Source organism: Cherax quadricarinatus, chromosome 55 (assembly GCF_038502225.1).
Source record: "Cherax quadricarinatus isolate ZL_2023a chromosome 55, ASM3850222v1, whole genome shotgun sequence".
Lineage (NCBI taxonomy): Eukaryota > Metazoa > Arthropoda > Malacostraca > Decapoda > Parastacidae > Cherax > Cherax quadricarinatus.
Genome location: NC_091346.1, coordinates 7,180,939 through 7,208,042, shown reverse-complemented (window position 1 = coordinate 7,208,042; position 27,104 = coordinate 7,180,939). Strand labels below are relative to the sequence as shown.

Here is a 27,104-nt window from a genome sequence, read left to right as displayed (position 1 = left end):
ATACACTAACACTAGCAACATACACTAACAATAGCAACATACACTAACAATAGCAACATACACTAACACTAGCAGCAAATATACACTAACACTAGCAACATACACTAACACTAGCAACAAACATACACTAATACTAGCAACAAACATACACTAACACTAGCAACAAACATACACTAACACTAGCAACAAACATACACTAACACTAGAAACAAACATACACTAACACTAGCAGCAAATATACACTAACACTAGCAACATACACTAACAATAGCAACATACACTAACACTAGCAGCAAATATACACTAACACTAGCAACATACACTAACACTAGCAACAAACATACACTAATACTAGCAACAAACATACACTAACACTAGGAACAAACATACACTAACACTAGCAACAAACATACACTAACACTAGCAACAAACATACACTAACACTAGCAATAAACATACACTAACACTAGTAACAAACATACACTAACACTAGCAACAAAAATACACTAACAATAGCAACATACATTAACACTAGCAACAAATATACACTAACACTAGCAACAAACATACACTAGCAACATACACTAACAATAGCAACATACACTAACACTAGCAACAAACATACACTAACACTAGCAACAAACATACACTAACACTAGTAACAAACATACACTAACACTAGCAACAAACATACACTAACACTAGCAACAAACATACACTAACACTAGCAACAAACATACACTAACACTAGCAACAAACATACACTAACACTAGCAACAAACATACACTAGCACTAGCAACATACACTAACACTAGCAACAAATATACACTAACACTAGCAACAAATATAACTAGCAACAAACATACACTAACACTAGCAACAAACATACACTAACAGTAGCAACAAACATACACTAACACTAGCAACAAACATACACTAGCACTAGCAACAAACATACACTAACACTAGCAACAAATATGCACTAACACTAGCAACAAATGTAACTATCAACAAACATACACTAACACTAGCAACAAACATACACTAACACTAGCAACAAACATACACTAACACTAGCAACATACATACACTAGCACTAGCAACAAACATACACTAGCACTAGCAACAAACATACACTAACACTAGCAACAAATATACACTAACACTAGCAACAAACATACACTAACACTAGCAACAAACATACACTAACACTAGCAACAAACATACACTAGCACTAGCAACAAACATACACTAACACTAGCAACAAACATACACTAACACTAGCAACATACATACACTAGCACTAGCAACAAACATACACTAACACTAGCAACAAACATACACTAACACTAGCAACAAATATAACTATCAACAAACATACACTAACACTAGCAACAAACATACACTAACACTAGCAACAAACATACACTAACATTAGCAACAAACATACACTAACATTAGCAACAAACATACACTAGCACTAGCAACAAACATACACAAACACTAGCAACAAATATACACTAACACTAGCAACAAATATACACTAGCACTAGCAACAAACATACACTAACACTAGCAACATACATACACTAGCACTAGCAACAAACATACACAAACACTAGCAACAAATATACACTAACACTAGCAACAAATGTAACTATCAACAAACATACACTAACACTAGCAACAAACATACACTAACACTAGCAACAAACATACACTAACAGTAGCAACAAACATACACAAACACTAGCACCAAACATACACTAACACTAACAACAAACATGCACTAACACTAGCAACAAACACTAACACTAGCAACAAACATACACTAGCAACATACACTAACACTAGCAACAAACATACACTAGCAACAAACATACAATGGCAACAAACATACACTAACACTAGCAGCAAACACACACTAGCAACAAACATGCACTAGCAACAAACATACACTAACACTAGCAACAAACATGCACTAACACTAGCAACAAGCACTAACACTAGCAACAAACATACACTAGCAACAAACATACACTAGCAACAAACATACAATGGCAACAAACATACACTAGCAACAAACATGCACTAGCTACAAACATACACAAACACTAGCAACAAACATACACTAACACTAGCAACAAACATACACTAATACTAGAAACAAACATACACTAACACTAGCAACAAATATGCACTAACACTAGCAACATACACTAACAATAGCAACATACACTAACACTAGCAACAAACATACACTAACACTAGCAACACACATACACTAACACTAGTAACAAACATACACTAACACTAGCAACAAACATACACTAGCAACAAACATACACTAACAATAGCAACATACACTAACACTAGCAACAAACATACACTAAGACTAGCAACAAACATACACTAGCAACAAACATACACTAACAATAGCAACATACACTAACACTAGTAACAAACATACACTAACACTAGCAACAAACATACACTAACACTAGCAACAAACATACACTAACACTAGCAACAAACATACATCAACACTAGCAACATACACTAGCACTAGCAACAAACATACACTAGCACTCGCAACATACACTAACACTAGCAACAAACATACACTAACACTAGCAACAAACATACACTAACAATAACAACATACACTAACACTAGCAACAAACATACACTAGCACTAGCAACAAACATACACTAACACTAGCAACAAACATACACTAACACTAGCAACAAACATACACTAACACTAGCAACAAACATACACTAACACTAGCGACAAACATACACTAACAGTAGCAAGAAGCATACACTAGCAACATACACTGGCAACAAACATACACTAGCAACAAACATACACTAACACTAGCAACAAACATACACTAACACTAGCAACATACACTAACACTTGCAACAAACATACACTAACAACAAACATACACTGGCAACAAACATACACTAGCAACAACCATACACTAGCAACAACCATACACTTAAACTAGCAACATACACAAACACTAGCAACAAACATACACTAACACTAGCAACATACACTAACACTAGCCACATACACTAACACTTGCAACAAACATACACTAGCAACAAACATACACTAGCAACAAACATACACTAGCAACAACCATACACTAACAACATACACTTAAACTAGCAACAAACATACACTAACACTAGCAACATACACTAGCACTAGCAACAAACATACACTAACACTAGAAACATACACTAGCACTAGCAACAAACATACACTTACACTAGCAACAAACATACACTAACACTAGCAACATACACTAGCACTAGCAACAAACATACACTAACATTAGCAACAAACATACACTAACACTAGCAACAAACATACACTAACACTAGCAACAAACATACACTAACATTAGCAACAAACATACACTAACACTAGCAACAAACATACACTAACACTAGCAACAAACATACACTAACATTAGCAACAAACATACACTAACACTAGCAACAAACATACACTAACACTAGCAACAAACATACACTAACACTATCAACAAACATACACTAGCACTAGCAACACACACTAACACTTGCAACAAACATACACTAGCAACAAACATACACTGGCAACAAACATACACTAGCAACAACCATACACTAGCAACAAACATACACTGGCAACAAACATACACTGGCAACAACCATACACTAGCAACAAACATACACTACCACTAGCAACATACACTAACTCTAGCAATATACACTAACACTGGCAACAAACATACACTAAGACTAGCAACAAACATACACTAACACTAGCAACAAACATACACTAACACTAGCAACAAACATACACTAACACTAGCAACAAACATACACTAACACTAGCAACAAACATACACTAACACTAGCAACAAACATACACTAACACTAGCAACAAACATACACTAACACTAGCAACAAACATACACTAACACTAGCAACAAACACACACTAACACTAGCAACAAACATACACTAGCAGTAGTAACTTACACTACCACTTGCAACAAACATACACTAGCAACAAACATACACTAACACTAGTGACAAACATACACTAACACTAGCAACAAACACACACTAACACTAGCAACAAACATACACTAACACCAACAACAAACATACACTAACACTAGCAACAAACATACACTAACACTAGCAACAAACATACACTTACACTAGCAACACACACTAACACCAGCAACAAACATACACTAACACTAGCAACAAACACACACTAACACTAGCAACAAACATACACTAGCAGTAGTAACTTACACTACCACTTGCAACAAACATACACTAGCAACAAACATACACTAACACTAGCAACAAACATACACTAACACTAGCAACAAACACACACTAACACTAGCAACAAACATACACTAGCAGTAGTAACTTACACTACCACTTGCAACAAACATACACTAGCAACAAACATACACTGGCAACAACCATACACTAGCAAGAAACATACACTAGCCACGTACAATAACACTAGCAACAAACATACACTAACACTAGCAACATACACTAACACTAGCAACAAACATACACTAACACTAGCAAGAAACATACACTAACAGTAGCAACAAAATACACTAACACTAGTAACAAACATACACTAACACTAGCAACAAATATACACTAACACTAGCAACAAATATAACTAGCAACAAACATACATTAACACTAGCAACAAACATACACTAACAGTAGCAACAAACATACACTAAGACTAGCAACAAACATACACTAAGACTAGCAACAAACATACACTAACACTAGCAACAAACATACACTAACACTAGCAACAAACATACACTAACACTAGCAACAAACATACACTAACACTAGCAACAAACATACACTTACGCTAGCAACAAACATACACTAGCAGTAGTAACTTACACCACCACTTGCAACAAACATACACTAGCAACAAACATACACTGGCAACAACCATACACTAGCAAGAAACATACACTAGCCACGTACAATAACACTAGCAACAAACATACACTAACACTAGCAACATACACTAACACTAGCAACATACATTAACACTAGCAAGAAACATACACTAACAGTAGCAACAAAATACACTAACACTAGCAACAAATATACACTAACACTAGCAACAAATATAACTAGCAACAAACATACACTAACACTAGCAACAAACATACACTAACAGTAGCAACAAACATACACTAACACTAGCAACAAACATACACTAACACTAGTGACAAACATACACTAACACTAGTAACAAACATACACTAACACTAGTAACAAACATACACTAACACTAGCAACAAACATACACTAACACTAGCAACAAACATATACTAAGACTAGCAACAAACATACACTAACACTAGTAACAAACATACACTAACACTAGCAACAAACATACACTAACACTAGCAACAAACATACACTAACACTAGCAACAAACATACACTAACACTAGCAACAAACATACACTAACACTAGCAACAAACATACACTTACACTAGCAACACACACTAACACCAGCAACAAACATACACTAACACTAGCAACAAACACACACTAACACTAGCAACAAACATACACTAGCAGTAGTAACTTACACTACCACTTGCAACAAACATACACTAGCAACAAACATACACTGGCAACAACCATACACTAGCAAGAAACATACACTAGCCACGTACAATAACACTAGCAACAAACATACACTAACACTAGCAACATACACTAACACTAGCAACAAACATACACTAACACTAGCAAGAAACATACACTAACAGTAGCAACAAAATACACTAACACTAGTAACAAACATACACTAACACTAGCAACAAATATACACTAACACTAGCAACAAATATAACTAGCAACAAACATACACTAACACTAGCAACAAACATACACTAACACTAGTGACAAACATACACTAACACTAGTAACAAACATACACTAACACTAGTAACAAACATACACTAACACTAGCAACAAACATACACTGACACTAGTAACAAACATATACTAACACTAGCAACAAACATACACTAACACTAGCAACAAACATACACTAACAATAGCAACAAACATACACTAACACTAGCAACAAACATACACTAACACTAGCAAGAAACATACACTAGCAACAAACATAATCTAACACTAGTAACAAACATACACTAACACTAGCAACTAACATACACTAACACTAGCAAATAACATACACTAACACTAGTAACAAACATACACTAACACTAGCAACTAACATACACTAACACTAGCAACAAACATACACTAACACTAGCAACAAATATACACTAACACTAGCAACAAACATACACTAACACTAGCAACAAACATAAACTAAGACTAGTAACAAACATACACTAACACTAGCAACAAACATACACTAACATTAGGAACAAACATACACTAACACTAGCAACGAACATACACTAACACTAGCAACAAACATAAACTAAGACTAGTAACAAGCATACACTAACACTAGCAACAAACATACACTAACACTAGCAACATCCACTAACACTAGCAACAAACATACACTAACACTAGCAACATACACTAACACTAGCAACAAACATACACTAACACTAGCAACATACACTAACACTAGCAACAAACATACACTAACACTAGCAACAAACATACACTAACACTAGCAACAAACATACACTAACACTAGCAACAAACATACACTAACACTAGCAACAAACATACACTAACACTAGCAACTAACATACACTAACACTAGCAACAAACATACACTAACACTAGCAACAAACATACACTAACACTAGCAACAAACATACACTAACACTAGTGTGGAAAAAGACATATACAGTTCAGAACATTTATTAGAGGAAATGTTTCGGTACCAGTTCACTAACACTAGCGTTTTTTTTTAACACACCGGCCGTCTCCCACTGAGGGAAGGTGACTCAAAAAAAAGAAGAAATACATTCACGATCACTCATTCACTCATGACCCTCTGAAATGCAACATTCTCAGTCCTCCATTAAAATGCAAGCACTGTACGTCCCACCAACAGTACTGCAACATCCCCACCCCTCCTTCAGAGAGCAGGCACTGTACGTCCCACCAACAGTACTGCAACATCCCCACCCCTCCTACAGAGAGCAGGCACTGTACGTCCCACCAACAGTACTGCAACATCCCCACCCCTCCTTCAGAGAGCAGGCACTGTACGTCCCACCAACAGTACTGCAACAACCCCACCCCTCCTACAGAGAGCAGGCAATGTACGTCCCACCAACAGTACTGCAACAACCCCACCCCTCCTTCAGAGAGCAGGCAATGTACGTCCCACCAACAGTACTGCAACATCCCCACCCCTCCTTCAGAGAGCAGGCACTGTACGTCCCACCAACAGTACTGCAACATCCCCACCCCTCCTACAGAGAGCAGGCAATGTACGTCCCACAAACAGTACTGCAACAACCCCACCCCTCCTACAGAGAGCAGGCAATGTACGTCCCACCAACAGTACTGCAACAACCCCACCCCTCCTACAGAAAGCAGGCACTGTACGTCCCACCAACAGTACTGCAACAACCCCACCCCTCCTACAGAGAGCAGGCAATGTACGTCCCACCAACAGTACTGCAACAACCCCACCCCTCCTTCAGAGAGCAGGCAATGTACGTCCCACCAACAGTACTGCAACAACCCCACCCCTCCTACAGAGAGCAGGCACTGTACGTCCCACCAACAGTACTGCAACAACTCCACCCCTCTTACAGAGAGCAGGCACTGTATGTCCCACCAACAGTACTGCAACAACCCCACCCCTCCTACAGAGAGCAGGCACTGTACGTCCCACCAACAGTACTGCAACAACCCCACCCCTCCTACAGAGAGCAGGCAATGTACGTCCCACCAACAGTACTGCAACAACCCCACCCCTCCTACAGAGAGCAGGCAATGTACGTCCCACCAACAGTACTGCAACAACCCCACCCCTCCTACAGAGAGCAGGCAATGTACGTCCCACCAACAGTACTGCAACAACCCCACCCCTCCTACAGAGAGCAGGCAATGTACGTCCCACCAACAGTACTGCAACAACCCCACCCCTCCTACAGAGAGCAGGCAAAGTACGTCCCACCAACAGTACTGCAACAACCCCACCCCTCTTACAGAGAGCAGGCAATGTACGTCCCACCAACAGTACTGCAACAACCCCACCCCTCCTTCAGAGAGCAGGCAATGTACGTCCCACCAACAGTACTGCAACATCCCCACCCCTCCTTCAGAGAGCAGGCACTGTACGTCCCACCAACAGTACTGCAACACTCCCACCCCTCCTTCAGAGAGCAGGCAATGTACGTCCCACCAACAGTACTGTAACATCCCCACCCCTCCTTCAGAGAGCAGGCACTGTACTTCACACCTCCAGGACTGTAACATCCCCACTACCCCTCCTTCAGAGTACAGGCACCGTACTTCCCACCTTCTGGACTGTAACATCCCTACCACCCCTCCTTCAGAGTACAGGCACTGTACTTCACACCTCCAGAACTGCAGCATCCTCACCAACACCCTTCCTCCTCCTCCTCCTCCTCCTCCTTCTCCTCCTCCTCCACACTCCCTACATAAACTTTACATCCAAATTCCCCCATCAAGATAGCCAGCTAGCAGCCACGCAGTCTGAAATTGGGGAATTTATACCTCTCATACAGCCTCCCAGTAATATTCATCTCCTGCCTCTCACATCCTGCTGGTGGTGTCATCACTTGTACCAGCCAACCAACGTTCATGTTAGCCCCAGACGGTGACGTGATGGGCGACTCTTTCATAAGAGGTTGACGAGCAATTTAAAGGGATATGCGGCACACAGCTTCAACTTATGAGTAATCATGGCAGCTAATTTAGACTCACCACAACCATCCAAGAGGCATAAGATGCTCTCTCCTCTCTCTCTCTCTCACAGACACACACACACACACACACACACACACACACACACACACACACACACACACACACATTCCTTCCGCAAGAGATTGGATAAAGGAAGACATTATTTATTAACAAAGTGCAAAAAGGCCCAGAAAATTACATGGTTTTCAGAAACTGAAATTAATGTTAAGCTTCATAATAGGGAGGCTCAGGTAGGCCTAGCCCCCAGGAGCCAGCCACTCAGGCTCTGCCTGCCACGGAAACAACATCAATTTATTTTGAAAGTAAACTACTAATGCCACTATTTTTCCTCCTCCCTCTACTACTGCTACTACTATTGCTACTACTACTACTACTATTACTACTACTACTACTATTGCTACCACTATTACTACTACTACTACTATTGTTACTACTACTGCTGCAACTATTACTACTACTATTACTACTACTATTACTACTATTACTCCTTTCTTCCCTAGCTCCCTATCGTATTGTCTTCTGGCCGTCCCTACTTTTGTGGCCCCAGTTGTGGCATGACAGTGGTCCAGGATGGCCCGAAACGCCGTCACAAGGTTTATAAGTGCGAAGTTTTATTAAACAGTTTATTTTCTTCGTTAAAAAACGGTCATCCTCTTAGTAACCAAAACAGGAAACTTGGTAACGTATATAAGAGTTCACAGTAGTGGTACCTTACTCGGGGTACCACAAGCACCACGGTACACCCAGAGCTAAGCAAGACGCTTCAGCAGAAAATCGGTACCTGGGTGTTAGTCGACTTTTGTAGGTGGCATCCTTGGGAATTTTGGCACATCTGTTCGTACCTGGGTGTTAGTCGACTGTTATGGGTGGCATCGTGGGAGGGAGTATTACCTGGGTGCTAGTCTAATGTTATGGGTGGCATCGTGGGAGGTAGTACTACCTGGGTGCTGGTCTAATGTTATGGGTGGCATCGTGGGAGGTAGTATTACCTGGGTGCTGGTCTAATGTTATGGGTGGCATCGTGGGAGGTAGTACTACCTGGGTGCTGGTCTAATGTTATGGGTGGCATCGTGGGAGGTAGTACTACCTGGGTGCTGGTCTAATGTTATGGGTGGCATCCTGGAGAGTGGATGTTCAAACACACATCAACCAAATCTTTACATAGGCCGCAGAAAACAGTATGAAGTTCATTAAAGGGAGCTTTCAATTACTCCGATATAGAAAACTCGAAGAAATTAAAACTGAATCGGAGTATAAAATAAATACAATAAAGCGAAAAAGTAATGTGAAGGACCTGGGGGTAATAATGCCAGATCTCACTTTCAAAGATCACAACAACGTATCTACCACATCTGATAGGAAAATGACAGGATCGATAAAGAGAATTTTCAAAATTAGAGATGCCAAGCCAGTAATGATTCTCTTCAAATCACTTGTTCTCTCTAGGCTGGAATATTGCTGTACACTAACAGCCCCTTTCAAGGCAGGCGAAATTGAAGACCTGGATAATGTACAGAGAACTTTCATGGCACGTATAAGTACGATAAAGCACCTAAAATACTGGGAACAGTTGAAGTCCCTTGATTTGTATTCTCTGGAATGCAGGCGATAATATACACTTGCAAAATCCTAGAGGGACTAGTGCCAAATCTTCACACGAGAATCACTTCCTACGAAAGCAAAAGACTCGGCAGGCGATGCAACATTTCCCCGATGAAAAGCAGGGGTGCCACGAGTGCGCTAAGAAAAAACACAATATGTGTCAGGGGGCCCAAGACTGTTCAACTGCCTCCCAGGATACATAAGGGGGATTACCAATAAACATCTGGCTGTCTATAAGAAGGCTTTGGACAGGCACCTAAAATCAGTACCTGACCAGCCGGGCTGTGGTTCGTTCGTCAGTTTACGTAGAGCCAGCAGTAACAGCCTGGCTGATCAGGTCCTGATGCACCGCGAGGACTGGTCACAGACCGGGCTGAAGGGGCGTTGACCTCCGAAACCCTCCCCAGGTATACTCCAGGTATACGTGGGTGTTAATAGACTGTTATGGGTGGTATCCTGGTGAGTGGTAGTACATCTATTAGTACCAGGGTGTTAGTAGACTGGTATGGGTGGCATCCTGGGGGTGGTAGTCTCAGAGGTGTTATCTTACCTCAGAGCTGAGGTAAGATAATACCTGCTAACTGCTAAATTGAGAGATAATAAATTTATGATGGTTAAACCAAGTGTCAGTCATTTAATAATGAATATTTGTGAACCGTAAAGATGGATGTTTGTGAACCGTAAAGATGGATGTTTGTGAACCGTAAAGATGGATGTTTGTGAACCGTAAAGATGGATGTTTGTGAACCGTAAAGATGAATGTTTGTGAACCATAAAGATGGATGTTTGTGAACCGTAAAGATGGATGTTTGTGAACCGTAAAGATGAATGTTTGTGAACCGTAAAGATGGATGTTTGTGAACCGTAAAGATGAATGTTTGTGAACCATAAAGATGGATGTTTGTGAACCGTAAAGATGAATGTTTGTGAACCGTAAAGATGAATGTTTGTGAACCGTAAAGATGAATGTTTGTGAACCGTAAAGATGAATGTTTGTGAACCGTAAAGATGAATGTTTGTGAACCATAAAGATGGATGTTTGTGAACCGTAAAGATGGATGTTTGTGAACCGTAAAGATGAATGTTTGTGAACCGTAAAGATGGATGTTTGTGAACCGTAAAGATGAATGTTTGTGAACCGTAAAGATGGATGTTTGTGAACCGTAAAGATAAATGTTTGTGAACCGTAAAGATGAATGTCTGTGAACCGTAAAGATGGATGTTTGTGAACCGTAAAGATGAATGTCTGTGAACCGTAAAGATGGATGTTTGTGAACCGTAAAGATGAATGTCTGTGAACCGTAAAGATGGATGTTTGTGAACCGTAAAGATGAATGTCTGTGAACCGTAAAGATGGATGTTTGTGAACCGGAAAGATGTGGAACCACAGCTCAGTAATTAACACATACACAGTGTGGTATCAGACACCACAATACTAGCAAGTGACGTATACACACTGTGATATACAACACTACAATGCTATCAACTAACACATACAGTGTGGTATCATGCACCACACTCCTAACAACTAACACATACAGTGTGGTATCATGCACCACACTCCTAACAACTAACACATACAGTGTGGTATCATGCACCACACTCCTAACAACTAACACATACAGTGTGGTATCATGCACCACACTCCTAACAACTAACACATACAGTGTGGTATCATGCACCACACTCCTAACAACTAACACATACAGTGTGGTATCATGCACCACACTCCTAACAACTAACACATACAGTGTGGTATCATGCACCACACTCCTAACAACTAACACATACAGTGTGGTATCATGCACCACACTCCTAACAACTAACACATACAGTGTGGTATCATGCACCACACTCCTAACAACTAACACATACAGTGTGGTATCATGCACCACACTCCTAACAACTAACACATACAGTGTGGTATCATGCACCACACTCCTAACAACTAACACATACAGTGTGGTGTCATGCACCACACTCCTAACAACTAACACATACAGTGTGGTATCATGCACCACACTCCTAACAACTAACACATACAATGTGGTATCATGCACCACACTCCTAACAACTAACACATACAGTGTGGTGTCATGCACCACACTCCTAACAACTAACACATACAGTGTGGTATCATGCACCACACTCCTAACAACTAACACATACAGTGTGGTATCATGCACCACACTCCTAACAACTAACACATACAGTGTGGTATCATGCACCACACTCCTAACAACTAACACATACAGTGTGGTATCATGCACCACACTCCTAACAACTAACACATACAGTGTGGTATCATGCACCACACTCCTAACAACTAACACATACAGTGTGGTATCATGCACCACACTCCTAACAACTAACACATACAGTGTGGTATCATGCACCACACTCCTAACAACTAACACATACAGTGTGGTATCATGCACCACACTCCTAACAACTAACACATACAGTGTGGTATCATGCACCACACTCCTAACAACTAACACATACAGTGTGGTATCATGCACCACACTCCTAACAACTAACACATACAGTGTGGTATCATGCACCACACTCCTAACAACTAACACATACAGTGTGGTATCATGCACCACACTCCTAACAACTAACACATACAGTGTGGTATCATGCACCACACTCCTAACAACTAACACATACAGTGTGGTATCATGCACCACACTCCTAACAACTAACACATACAGTGTGGTATCATGCACCACACTCCTAACAACTAACACATACAGTGTGGTGTCATGCACCACACTCCTAACAACTAACACATACAGTGTGGTATCATGCACCACACTCCTAACAACTAACACATACAATGTGGTATCATGCACCACACTCCTAACAACTAACACATACAGTGTGGTGTCATGCACCACACTCCTAACAACTAACACATACAGTGTGGTATCATGCACCACACTCCTAACAACTAACACATACAGTGTGGTATCATGCACCACACTCCTAACAACTAACACATACAGTGTGGTATCATGCACCACACTCCTAACAACTAACACATACAATGTGGTATCATGCACCACACTCCTAACAACTAACACATACAGTGTGGTGTCATGCACCACACTCCTAACAACTAACACATACAGTGTGGTATCATGCACCACACTCCTAACAACTAACACATACAGTGTGGTGTCATGCACCACACTCCTAACAACTAACACATACAATGTGGTATCATGCACCACACTCCTAACAACTAACACATACAGTGTGGTATCATGCACCACACTCCTAACAACTAACACATACAGTGTGGTATCATGCACCACACTCCTAACAACTAACACATACAATGTGGTATCATGCACCACACTCCTAACAACTAACACATACAATGTGGTATCATGCACCACACTCCTAACAACTAACACATACAGTGTGGTATCATGCACCACACTCCTAACAACTAACACATACAATGTGGTATCATGCACCACACTCCTAACAACTAACACATACAATGTGGTATCATGCACCACACTCCTAACAACTAACACATACAGTGTGGTATCATGCACCACACTCCTAACAACTAACACAGTGTGGTATCATGCACCACACTCCTAACAACTAACACAGTGTGGTATCATGCACCACACTCCTAACAACTAACACAGTGTGGTATCATGCACCACACTCCTAACAACTAACACAGTGTGGTATCATGCACCACACTCCTAACAACTAACACAGTGTGGTATCATGCACCACACTCCTAACAACTAACACAGTGTGGTATCATGCACCACACTCCTAACAACTAACACAGTGTGGTGTCATGCACCACACTCCTAACAACTAACACATACAGTGTGGTATCATGCACCACACTCCTAACAACTAACACAGTGTGGTATCATGCACCACACTCCTAACAACTAACACATACAGTGTGGTGTCATGCACCACACTCCTAACAACTAACACATACAGTGTGGTATCATGCACCACACTCCTAACAACTAACACATACAGTGTGGTATCATGCACCACACTCCTAACAACTAACACATACAGTGTGGTATCATGCACCACACTCCTAACAACTAACACATACAATGTGGTATCATGCACCACACTCCTAACAACTAACACATACAGTGTGGTATCATGCACCACACTCCTAACAACTAACACATACAGTGTGGTATCATGCACCACACTCCTAACAACTAACACATACAGTGTGGTATCATGCACACACTCCTAACAACTAACACATACAGTGTGGCATCATGCACCACACTCCTAACAACTAACACATACAGTGTGGTATCATGCACCACACTCCTAACAACTAACACATACAATGTGGTATCATGCACCACACTCCTAACAACTAACACATACAATGTGGTATCATGCACCACACTCCTAACAACTAACACATACAGTGTGGTATCATGCACCACACTCCTAACAACTAACACATACAGTGTGGTATCATGCACCACACTCCTAACAACTAACACATACAGAATGTGGTGTCATGCACCACACTCCTAACAACTAACACATACAGTGTGGTATCATGCACCACACTCCTAACAACTAACACATACAGTGTGGTATCATGCACCACACTCCTAACAACTAACACATACAGAATGTGGTGTCATGCACCACACTCCTAACAACTAATACATACAGTGTGGTATCATGCACCACACTCCTAACAACTAACACATACAGAATGTGGTATCATGCACCACACTCCTAACAACTAATACATACAGTGTGGTATCATGCACCACACTCCTAACAACTAATACATACAGTGTGGTATCATGCACCACACTCCTAACAACTAACACATACAGTGTGGTATCATGCACCACACTCCTAACAACTAACACATACAGTGTGGTATCATGCACCACACTCCTAACAACTAACACATACAGTGTGGTATCATGCACCACACTCCTAACAACTAACACATACAGTGTGGTATCATGCACCACACTCCTAACAACTAACACATACAGTGTGGTATCATGCACCACACTCCTAACAACTAACACATACAGTGTGGTATCATGCACCACACTCCTAACAACTAACACATACAGTGTGGTATCATGCACCACACTCCTAACAACTAATACATACAGTGTGGTATCATGCACCACACTCCTAACAACTAACACATACAGTGTGGTATCATGCACCACACTCCTAACAACTAATACATACAGTGTGGTATCATGCACCACACTCCTAACAACTAACACATACAGTGTGGTATCATGCACCACACTCCTAACAACTAACACATACAGTGTGGTATCATGCACCACACTCCTAACAACTAATACATACAGTGTGGTATCATGCACCACACTCCTAACAACTAACACATACAGTGTGGTATCATGCACCACACTCCTAACAACTAACACATACAGTGTGGTATCATGCACCACAATCCTAACAACTAACACATACAGTGTGGTATCATGCACCACACTCCTAACAACTAACACATACAGTGTGGTATCATGCACCACACTCCTAACAACTAATACATACAGTGTGGTATCATGCACCACACTCCTAACAACTAACACATACAGTGTGGTATCATGCACCACACTCCTAACAACTAATACATACAGTGTGGTATCATGCACCACACTCCTAACAACTAACACATACAGTGTGGTATCATGCACCACACTCCTAACAACTAACACATACAGTGTGGTATCATGCACCACACTCCTAACAACTAATACATACAGTGTGGTATCATGCACCACACTCCTAACAACTAACACATACAGTGTGGTATCATGCACCACACTCCTAACAACTAACACATACAGTGTGGTATCATGCACCACACTCCTAACAACTAACACATACAGTGTGGTATCATGCACCACAATGCTAGTGGCATATATTTACTCATTTACTCACTCTACTCATAGAGTGACTACCTCATCTTCCACTATTTATTGTATATTTCTGTTATGTCCCTGTATTGTACTGATAAAGCCATTGAATGTCGCAACGTCTACAAGATACCCAGACGATGCATATGTGTCTAATTCTTCATTTACTCAGTCTACTCACCTCCCCATAATTCTTCTCTATTGTCGACCTTTGCTTGGTAAAGTTTCTGTAAAGAGAAAGACAACATGCATTAGATTAGCAGGTGGGTGGCAGCAGCACGTCTGACATGGCTCAGTCTAGTGTTAACACCTCTACTACCCGGTACGGTACCAATCAGCGCACCCAGTTTAACGCTGTCGGTTCAGAGCCGTTGGTTCAGCACCAAGCTGTTTCGGCAACATCCTGCTCCTAGGACGCTCACGTGTACCATCCGGCACCCAGTACGCTCACATGTACCATCCGGCTCCTAGGACGCTCACATGTACCATCCGGCTCTTACAACGCTCACAAGTACCATCCGGCTCCTAGGACGCTCACATGTACCATCCGGCTCCTAGGACGCTCACATGTACCATCCGGCTCTTACAACGCTCACAAGTACCATCCGGCTCCTAGGACGCTCACATGTACCATCCGGCTCCCAGTACGCTCACATGTACCATCCGGCTCCTAGGACGCTCACATGTACCATCCGGCTCCCAGTACGCTCACATGTACCATCCGGCTCTTACAACGCTCACAAGTACCATCCGGCTCTTAGGACGCTCACGTGTACCATCCGGCTCTTAGGACGCTCACGTGTACCATCCGGCTCCTAGGACGCTCACATGTACCATCCGGCTCCAAGGACATTCACATGTACCATCCGGCTCCTAGGACGCTCACATGTTCCATCCAGCTCCTAGAACGCTCACATGTACCATCCGGCTCCAAGAACGCTCACATGTACAATCCCGCTCCTAGGACGCTCACATATACCATCCCGCTCCGAGGACGCTCACATGTACCATCCGGCTCATAGGACGCTCACATGTACCATCCGGCTCCTAGGACGCTCACATGTACCATCCGGCTCCCAGGACGCTCACATGTACCATCCGGCTTCTAGGACGCTCACATGTACCATCCCGCTCCCAGGACGCTCACAAGTACCATCCGGCTCCTAGGACGCTCACATGAACCATCCCGCTCCTAGGACGCTCACATGTACCATCCGGCTCCCAAGACGCTCACATGTACCATCCGGCTCCTAGGACGCTCACATTTACCATCCCGCTCCTAGGACGCTCACATGTGCCATCCGGCTCCTAGGATGCTCACATGTACCATCCCGCTCCTAGGACGCTCACAAGTACCATCCGACTCCTAGGACGCTCACAACTGCCATCCGACTCCTAGGACGCTCACATGTACCATCAAGCTAATAGGACGCTCACATGTACCATCCCGCTTCTAGGACGCTCACATGTACCATCCCACTCCTAGGACGCTCACATGTACCATCCCGCTCCTAGGACGCTCACATGTACTATCCGGCTCCTAGGACGCTCACATGTACCATCCGGCTCCTAGGACGCTCACATTTACCATCCCGCTCCTAGGATGCTCACATGTACCATCCCGCTAGTAGGACGCTCACATGTACCATCCGGCTCCTAGGACGCTCACATGTACCATCCCACTCCTAGAAAGCTCACATGTACCATCCGGCTCCCAGGACGCTCACATGTACCATCCGGCTCCTAGGACGCTCACATGTACCATCCCGCTCCTAGGACGCTCACATGTACCATCCGGCTCCTAGGATACTCACATGTACCATCACGCTCCTAGGACGCTCACATGTACCATTCGGCTCCTAGGACGTTCACATGTACCATCCCGCTCCTAGGACGCTCACATGTACCATCCGGCTCCTAGGACGCTCACATGTACCATCCGGCTCCTAAAACGCTCACATGTACCATCCGGCTCCTAGGACACTCACATGTACCATCCAGCTCCTAGGACGCTCACATGTACCATCCGGCTCCTGGGAAGCTCACATGTACCATCCGGCTCCCAGGACGCTCACATGTACCATCCGGCTCCTAGGACGCTCACATGTACCATCCGGCTCCTAGGACGCTCACATGTACCATCAGGCTCCTAGGACGCTCACATTTGCCATCCGGCACCTAGGACGGTCACATGTACCATCCGGCTCCTAGGACGCTCATATGTACCATCCGGCTCCCAGGACGCTCACATGTACCATCCGGCTCCCAGGACGCTCACATGTACCATCCGGCTCCTAGGACGCTCACATGTACCTTCCCGCTCCTAGGACGCTCACAAGTACCATCCGGCTCTTAGGACGCTCACATGTACCATCCGGCTCCTAGGACACTCACATGTACCATCCGGCTCCTAGGACGCTCACATGTACCATCCGGCTCCTAAGACGCTCACATGTACCATCCGGCTCCTAGGACGCTCACATGTACCATCCGGCTCCTAGGACGCTCACATGTACCATCCGGCTCCTAGGAAGCTCACATGTACCATCCGGCTCCCAGGACGCTCACATGTACCATCCGGCTCCTAGGACGCTCACATGTACCATCCGGCTCCTAGGACGCTAACATGTACCATCCGGCTCCTAGGACGGTCACATGTACCATCCGGCTCCTAGGACGCTCACATGTACCATCCGGCTCCTAGGACGCTCACATGTACCATCCGGCTCCCAGGACGCTCACATGCACCATCCGGCTCCCAGGACGCTCACATGTACCATCCGGCTCCTAGGACGCTCACATGTACCATCCGGCTCCTAGGACGCTCACATGCACCATCCGGCTCCTAGGACGCTCACATGTACCATCCAGCTCCCAGGACGCTCACATGTACCATCCGGCTCCTAGGACGCTCACATGTACCATCCGGCTCCTAGGACGCTCACATGTACCATCCGGCTCCTAGGACGCTCACATGTACCATCCGGCTCCTAGGACGCTCACATGTACCATCCAGCTCCCAGGACGCTCACAATGTACCATCCAGCTCCCAGGACGCTCACATGTACCATCCGGCTCCTAGGACGCTCACATGTACCATCCGGCTCCTAGGACGCTCACATGTACCATCCGGCTCCTAGGACGCTCACATGTACCATCCAGCTCCCAGGACGCTCACAATGTACCATCCGGCTCCTAGGACGCTCACATGTGCTCACATACTGGTTAAGAGCGACTCGTTGCTCTTAAGATGAAATTAAATCGTTCAAGTATCACCAGTGTTATGGAACACATCACAGTATGTGATGGAACACACATCACAGTATGTGATGGAACACACATCACAGTATGTGATGGAACACACATCACAGTATGTGATGGAACACACATCACAGTATGTGATGGAACACACATCACAGTATGTGATGGAGCACACATCACAGTATATGATGGAGCACACATCACGGTATGTGATGGAACACACATCACAGTATGTGATGGAGCACACATCACAGTATGTGATGGAGCACACATCACAGCATGTGATGGAGCACACATCACAGTATGTGATGGAGCACACATCACAGTATGTGATGGAGCACACATCACAGTATGTGATGGAACACACATCACAGTATGTGATGGAGCACACATCACAGTATGTGATGGAACACACATCACAGTATGTGATGGAACACACATCACAGTATGTGATGGAGCACACATCACAGTATGTGATGGAGCACACATCACAGCATGTGATGGAGCACACATCACAGTATGTGATGGAGCACACATCACAGTATGTGATGGAGCACACATCACAGTATGTGATGGAACACACATCACAGTATGTGATGGAGCACACATCACAGTATGTGATGGAACACACATCACAGTATGTGATGGAACACACATCACAGTATGTGATGGAACACACATCACAGTATGTGATGGAGCACACATCACAGTATATGATGGAGCACACATCACGGTATGTGATGGAACACACATCACAGTATGTGATGGAGCACACATCACAGTATGTGATGGAGCACACATCACAGCATGTGATGGAGCACACATCACAGTATGTGATGGAGCACACATCACAGTATGTGATGGAGCACACATCACAGTATGTGATGGAGCACACATCACAGTACGTGATGGAACACACATCACAGTATGTGATGGAGCACACATCACAGTATGTGATGGAGCACACATCACAGTATGTGATGGAGCACACATCACAGTATGTGATGGAGCACACATCACAGTATGTGATGGAGCACAAATCAAAGTATGTGATGGAACACACATCACAGTATGTGATGGAACACATATCAAAGTATGTGATGGAGCACACATCAAAGTATGTGATGGAACACACATCAAAGTATGTGATGGAGCACACATCAAAGTATGTGATGGAACACACATCACAGTATGTGATTGAACACACATCACAGTATGTGATGGAACACATATCAAAGTATGTGATGGAGCACACATCAAAGTATGTGATGGAACACACATCACAGTATGTGATGGAGAACACATCACAGTATGTGATGGAGCACATCACAGTATGTGATGGAGCACACATCACAGTATGTGATGGAGCACACATCACAGTATGTGATGGAACACACATCACAGTATGTGATGGAGCACACATCACAGTATGTGATGGAGCACACATCACAGTATGTGATGGAGCACACATCACAGTATGTGATGGAGCTTACATCAAAGTATGTGATGGAACACACATCAAAGTATGTGATGGAGTACACATCAAAGTATGTGATGGAATACACATCAAAGTATGTGATGGAGCACACATCAAAGTATGTGATGGAACACACATCACAGTATGTGATTGAATACACATCACAGTATGTGATGAAACACACATCAAAGTATGTGATGGAGCACACATCAAAGTATGTGATGGAACACACATCACAGTATGTGATGGAGCACCCATCAAATTATGTAATGGAACACACATCACTGTATGTGATGGAACACACATCAAAGTATGTGATGGAGCACACATCAAAGTATGTGATGGAACACACATCACAGTATGTGATGGAACACATATCAAAGTATGTGATGGAACATACATCACAGTATCTGATGGAACACACATCAAAGTATGTGATGAAGCACACATCAAAGTATGTGATGGAACACACATCACAGTATGTGATGGAACACACATCACAGTATGTGATGGAACACGCATCAAAGTATGTGATGGAGCACACATCAAAGTATGTGATGGAACACACATCACAGTATGTGATGGAACACACATCACAGTATGTGATGGAACACACATCACTGTATGTGATGGAGCACACCTCAAAGTATGTGATGGAGCACACATCAAATTATGTGATGGAACACACATCACAGTATGTGATGGAACACACATCAAAGTATGTGATGGAACACACATCACAGTATGTGATGGAACACACATCACATTATGTGATGGAACACACATGAAAGTATGTGATGGAACACACATCACTGTATGTGATGGAACACACATCAATGTATGTGATGGAACACACATCACAGTATATGATGGAACACACATCAAAGTGAGTGATGGAACACACATCACAGTATGTGATGGAACACGCATCACAGTATGTGATGGAACACACATCAAAGTATGTGATGGAACACACATCAAAGTGTGTGATGGAACACACATCACAGTATGTGATGGAACACACATCACAGTATGTGATGGATCACACATTAAAGTGTGCGATGGAACACACACATCACAGTATGTGATGGAACACACATCACAGTATGTGATGGAACACACATCACAGTATGTGATGGAACACACATCACAGTATGCGATGGAACACACATCACAATATGTGATGGAGCACACATCACAGTATGTGATGGAACACACATCCCAGCATGTGATGGAACACACATCACAGTATGTGATGGAGCACACATCACAGTATGTGATGGAACACACATCAACGTGTGTGATGGAACACACATCACAGTATGTGATGGAACACACATCACAGTATGTGATGGAACGCACATCACAGTATGTGATGGAACACACATCAAAGTGTGTGATGGAACACACATCACAGTATGTGATGGAACACACATCACACTATGTGATGGAACACACATCACAGTATGTGATGGAGCACACATCACAGCATGTGATGGAGCACACATCACAGTATGTGATGGAGCACACATCACAGTATGTGATGGAGCACACATCACAGTATGTGATGGAACACACATCACAGTATGTGATGGAGCACACATCACAGTATGTGATGGAACACACATCACAGTATGTGATGGAACACACATCACAGTATGTGATGGAACACACATCACAGTATGTGATGGAACACACATCACAGTATGTGATGGAGCACACATCACAGTATATGATGGAGCACACATCACGGTATGTGATGGAACACACATCACAGTATGTGATGGAGCACACATCACAGTATGTGATGGAGCACACATCACAGTACGTGATGGAACACACATCACAGTATGTGATGGAGCACACATCACAGTATGTGATGGAGCACACATCACAGTATGTGATGGAGCACACATCACAGTATGTGATGGAGCACACATCACAGTATGTGATGGAGCACAAATCAAAGTATGTGATGGAACACACATCACAGTATGTGATGGAACACACATAAAAGTATGTGATGGAGCACACATCAAAGTATGTGATGGAACACACATCAAAGTATGTGATGGAGCACACATCAAAGTATGTGATGGAACACACATCACAGTATGTGATTGAACACACATCACAGTATGTGATGGAACACATATCAAAGTATGTGATGGAGCACACATCAAAGTATGTGATGGAACACACATCACAGTATGTGATGGAGAACACATCACAGTATGTGATGGAGCACATCACAGTATGTGATGGAGCACACATCACAGTATGTGATGGAGCACACATCACAGTATGTGATGGAACACACATCACAGTATGTGATGGAGCACACATCACAGTATGTGATGGAGCACACATCACAGTATGTGATGGAGCACACATCACAGTATGTGATGGAGCTTACATCAAAGTATGTGATGGAACACACATCAAAGTATGTGATGGAGTACACATCAAAGTATGTGATGGAACACACATCAAAGTATGTGATGGAGCACACATCAAAGTATGTGATGGAACACACATCACAGTATGTGATTGAACACACATCACAGTATGTGATGGAACACACATCAAAGTATTTGATGGAGCACACATCAAAGTATGTGATGGAACACACATCACAGTATGTGATGGAGCACACATCAAATTATGTGATGGAACACACATCACTGTATGTGATGGAACACACATCACTGTATGTGATGGAGCACACATCAAAGTATGTGATGGAGCACACATCAAAGTATGTGATGGAACACACATCACAGTATGTGATGGAACACATATCAAAGTATGTGATGGAACATACATCACAGTATCTGATGGAACACACATCAAAGTATGTGATGGAGCACACATCAAAGTATGTGATGGAACACACATCACAGTATGTGATGGAACACACATCACAGTATGTGATGGAACACACATCAAAGTATGTGATGGAGCACACATCAAAGTATGTGATGGAACACACATCACAGTATGTGATGGAACACACATCACAGTATGTGATGGAACACACATCACTGTATGTGATGGAGCACACCTCAAAGTATGTGATGGAGCACACATCAAATTATGTGATGGAACACACATCACAGTATGTGATGGAACACACATCAAAGTATGTGATGGAACACAAATCACAGTATGTGATGGAACACACATCACATTATGTGATGGAACACACATGAAAGTATGTGATGGAACACACATCACTGTATGTGATGGAACACACATCAATGTATGTGATGGAACACACATCACAGTATGTGATGGAACACACATCAAAGTGAGTGATGGAACACACATCACAGTATGTGATGGAACACACATCACAGTATGTGATGGAACACACATCAAAGTATGTGATGGAACACACATCAAAGTGTGTGATGGAACACACATCACAGTATGTGATGGAACACACATCACAGTATGTGATGGATCACACATTAAAGTGCGCGATGGAACACACACATCACAGTATGTGATGGAACACACATCACAGTATGTGATGGAACACACATCACAGTATGTGATGGAACACACATCACAGTATGCGATGGAACACACATCACAATATGTGATGGAGCACACATCACAGTATGTGATGGAACACACATCCCAGCATGTGATGGAACACACATCACAGTATGTGATGGAACACACATCACAGTATGTGATGGAACACACATCAACGTGTGTGATGGAACACACATCACAGTATGTGATGGAACACACATCACACTATGTGATGGAACACACATCAAAGTGTGTGATGGAACACACATCACAGTATGTGATGGAACACACATCACACTATGTGATGGAACGCACATAAAAGTGAGTGATGGAACACACATCACAGTATGTGATGGAACACACATCACAGTATGTGATGGAACACACATCACAGTATGTGATGGAACACACATCACAGTATGTGATGGAACACACATCACAGTATGTGATGGAACACACATCACAGTATGTGATGGAACACACATCACAGTATGTGATGGAACACATCACAGTATGTGATGGAACACACATCAAGGTATGTGATGGAGCACACATCAAAGTATGTGATGGAACACACATCAAAGTATGTGATGGATCACACATCAAAGTATGTGATGGAACACACATCAAAGTATGTGATGGAACACACATCACAGTATGTGATGGAACACACATCACGGTATGTGATGGAACACACATCAATGTGATGGAACATATCAAAGTATGCGATGGAACACACATGAAAGTATGAGATGGAACACACATCAAAGTATGAGATGGAACACACATCACGGTATGTGATGGAACACACATCAAAGTATGTGATGGAACACATATCAAGGTATGCGATGGAACACACATCAAAGTATGAGATGGAACACACATCAAAGTATGAGATGGAACACACATCAAAGTGTGTGATGGAACACACAACAAAGTGTATGATGGAACACACATCAAAGTGTGTGATGGAACACACATCAAAGTGAGTGATGGAACACACATCACAGTGTGTGATGGAACACACATCAAAGTGTGTGATGGAACACACATCAAAGTATATTATGGAACACACATCAAAGTGTATGATGGAACACACATCAAAGTATATTATGGAACACACATCAAAGTGTATGATGGAACACACATCAAAGTGTGTGATGGAACACACAACAAAGTGTACGATGGAACACACATCAAAGTGTGTGATGGAACACACATCAAAGTATATTATGGAACACACATCAAAGTGTATGATGGAACACACATCAAAGTGTGTGATGGAACACACAACAAAGTGTACGATGGAACACACATCAAAGTGTGTGATGGAACACACATCAAAGTGTATGATGGAACACACATCAAAGTGAGTGATGGAACACACATCACAGTGAGTGATGGAACACACATCAAAGTGAGTGATGGAACACACATCAAAGTTTATGATGGAACACACATCAAAGTGAGTGATGGAACACACATCAAAGTTTATGATGGAACACACATCAAAGTGAGTGATGGAACACACATCAAAGTTTATGATGGAACACACATCAAAGTGAGTGATGGAACACACATCAAAGTGAGTGATTGAACACACATCAAAGTTTATGATGGAACACACATCAAAGTGAGTGATGGAACACACATCAAAGTGAGTGATGGAACACACATCAAAGTGAGTGATTGAACACACATCAAAGTTTATGATGGAACACACATCAAAGTGAGTGATGGAACACACATCAAAGTTTATGATGGAACATCAAATTGAGAGAGAATATGCAATGATAAATTAAACAGCTGTGATACTCAACACGGACAAGAGTGAGAGTAATTATCTATCAACATGGACAAGAGAGTAATTATCTATCAACACGGACAAGAGTGAGAGTAATTATCTATCAACATGGACAAGAGAGTAATTATCTATCAACATGGACAAGAGAGTAATTATCTATCAACATGGACAAGAGAGTAATTATCTATCAACATGGACAAGAGTGAGAGTAATTATCTATCAACATGGACAAGAGAGTAATTATCTATCAACATGGACAAGAGAGGGAGTAATTATCTATCAACATGGACAAGAGTGAGAATAATTATCTATCAACATGGACAAGAGAGGGAGTAATTATCTATCAATATGGACAAGATAGGGAGTAATTATCTATCAACATGGACAAGAGAGTAATTATCTATCAACATGGACAAGAGTGAGAGTAATTATCTATCAACATGGACAAGAGAGTAATTATCTATCAACA

General features: G+C 42.5%; 1 protein-coding gene across 14 annotated transcripts in view; it reads right to left on the bottom strand.

Moving 5' to 3' along the window:
* nwk (nervous wreck) overlaps positions 1 to 27,104 on the bottom strand; it is a 563,357-nt gene that overhangs the window by 310,940 nt on the left and 225,313 nt on the right. For all 14 annotated transcript variants that reach the window (XM_070096788.1, XM_070096797.1, XM_070096793.1 and 11 more), the window contains one exon: positions 16,732 to 16,777. In XM_070096788.1, coding sequence (XP_069952889.1) covers positions 16,732 to 16,777 — 46 coding nt within the window. The remainder of the gene's footprint in view (positions 1 to 16,731; positions 16,778 to 27,104) is intronic.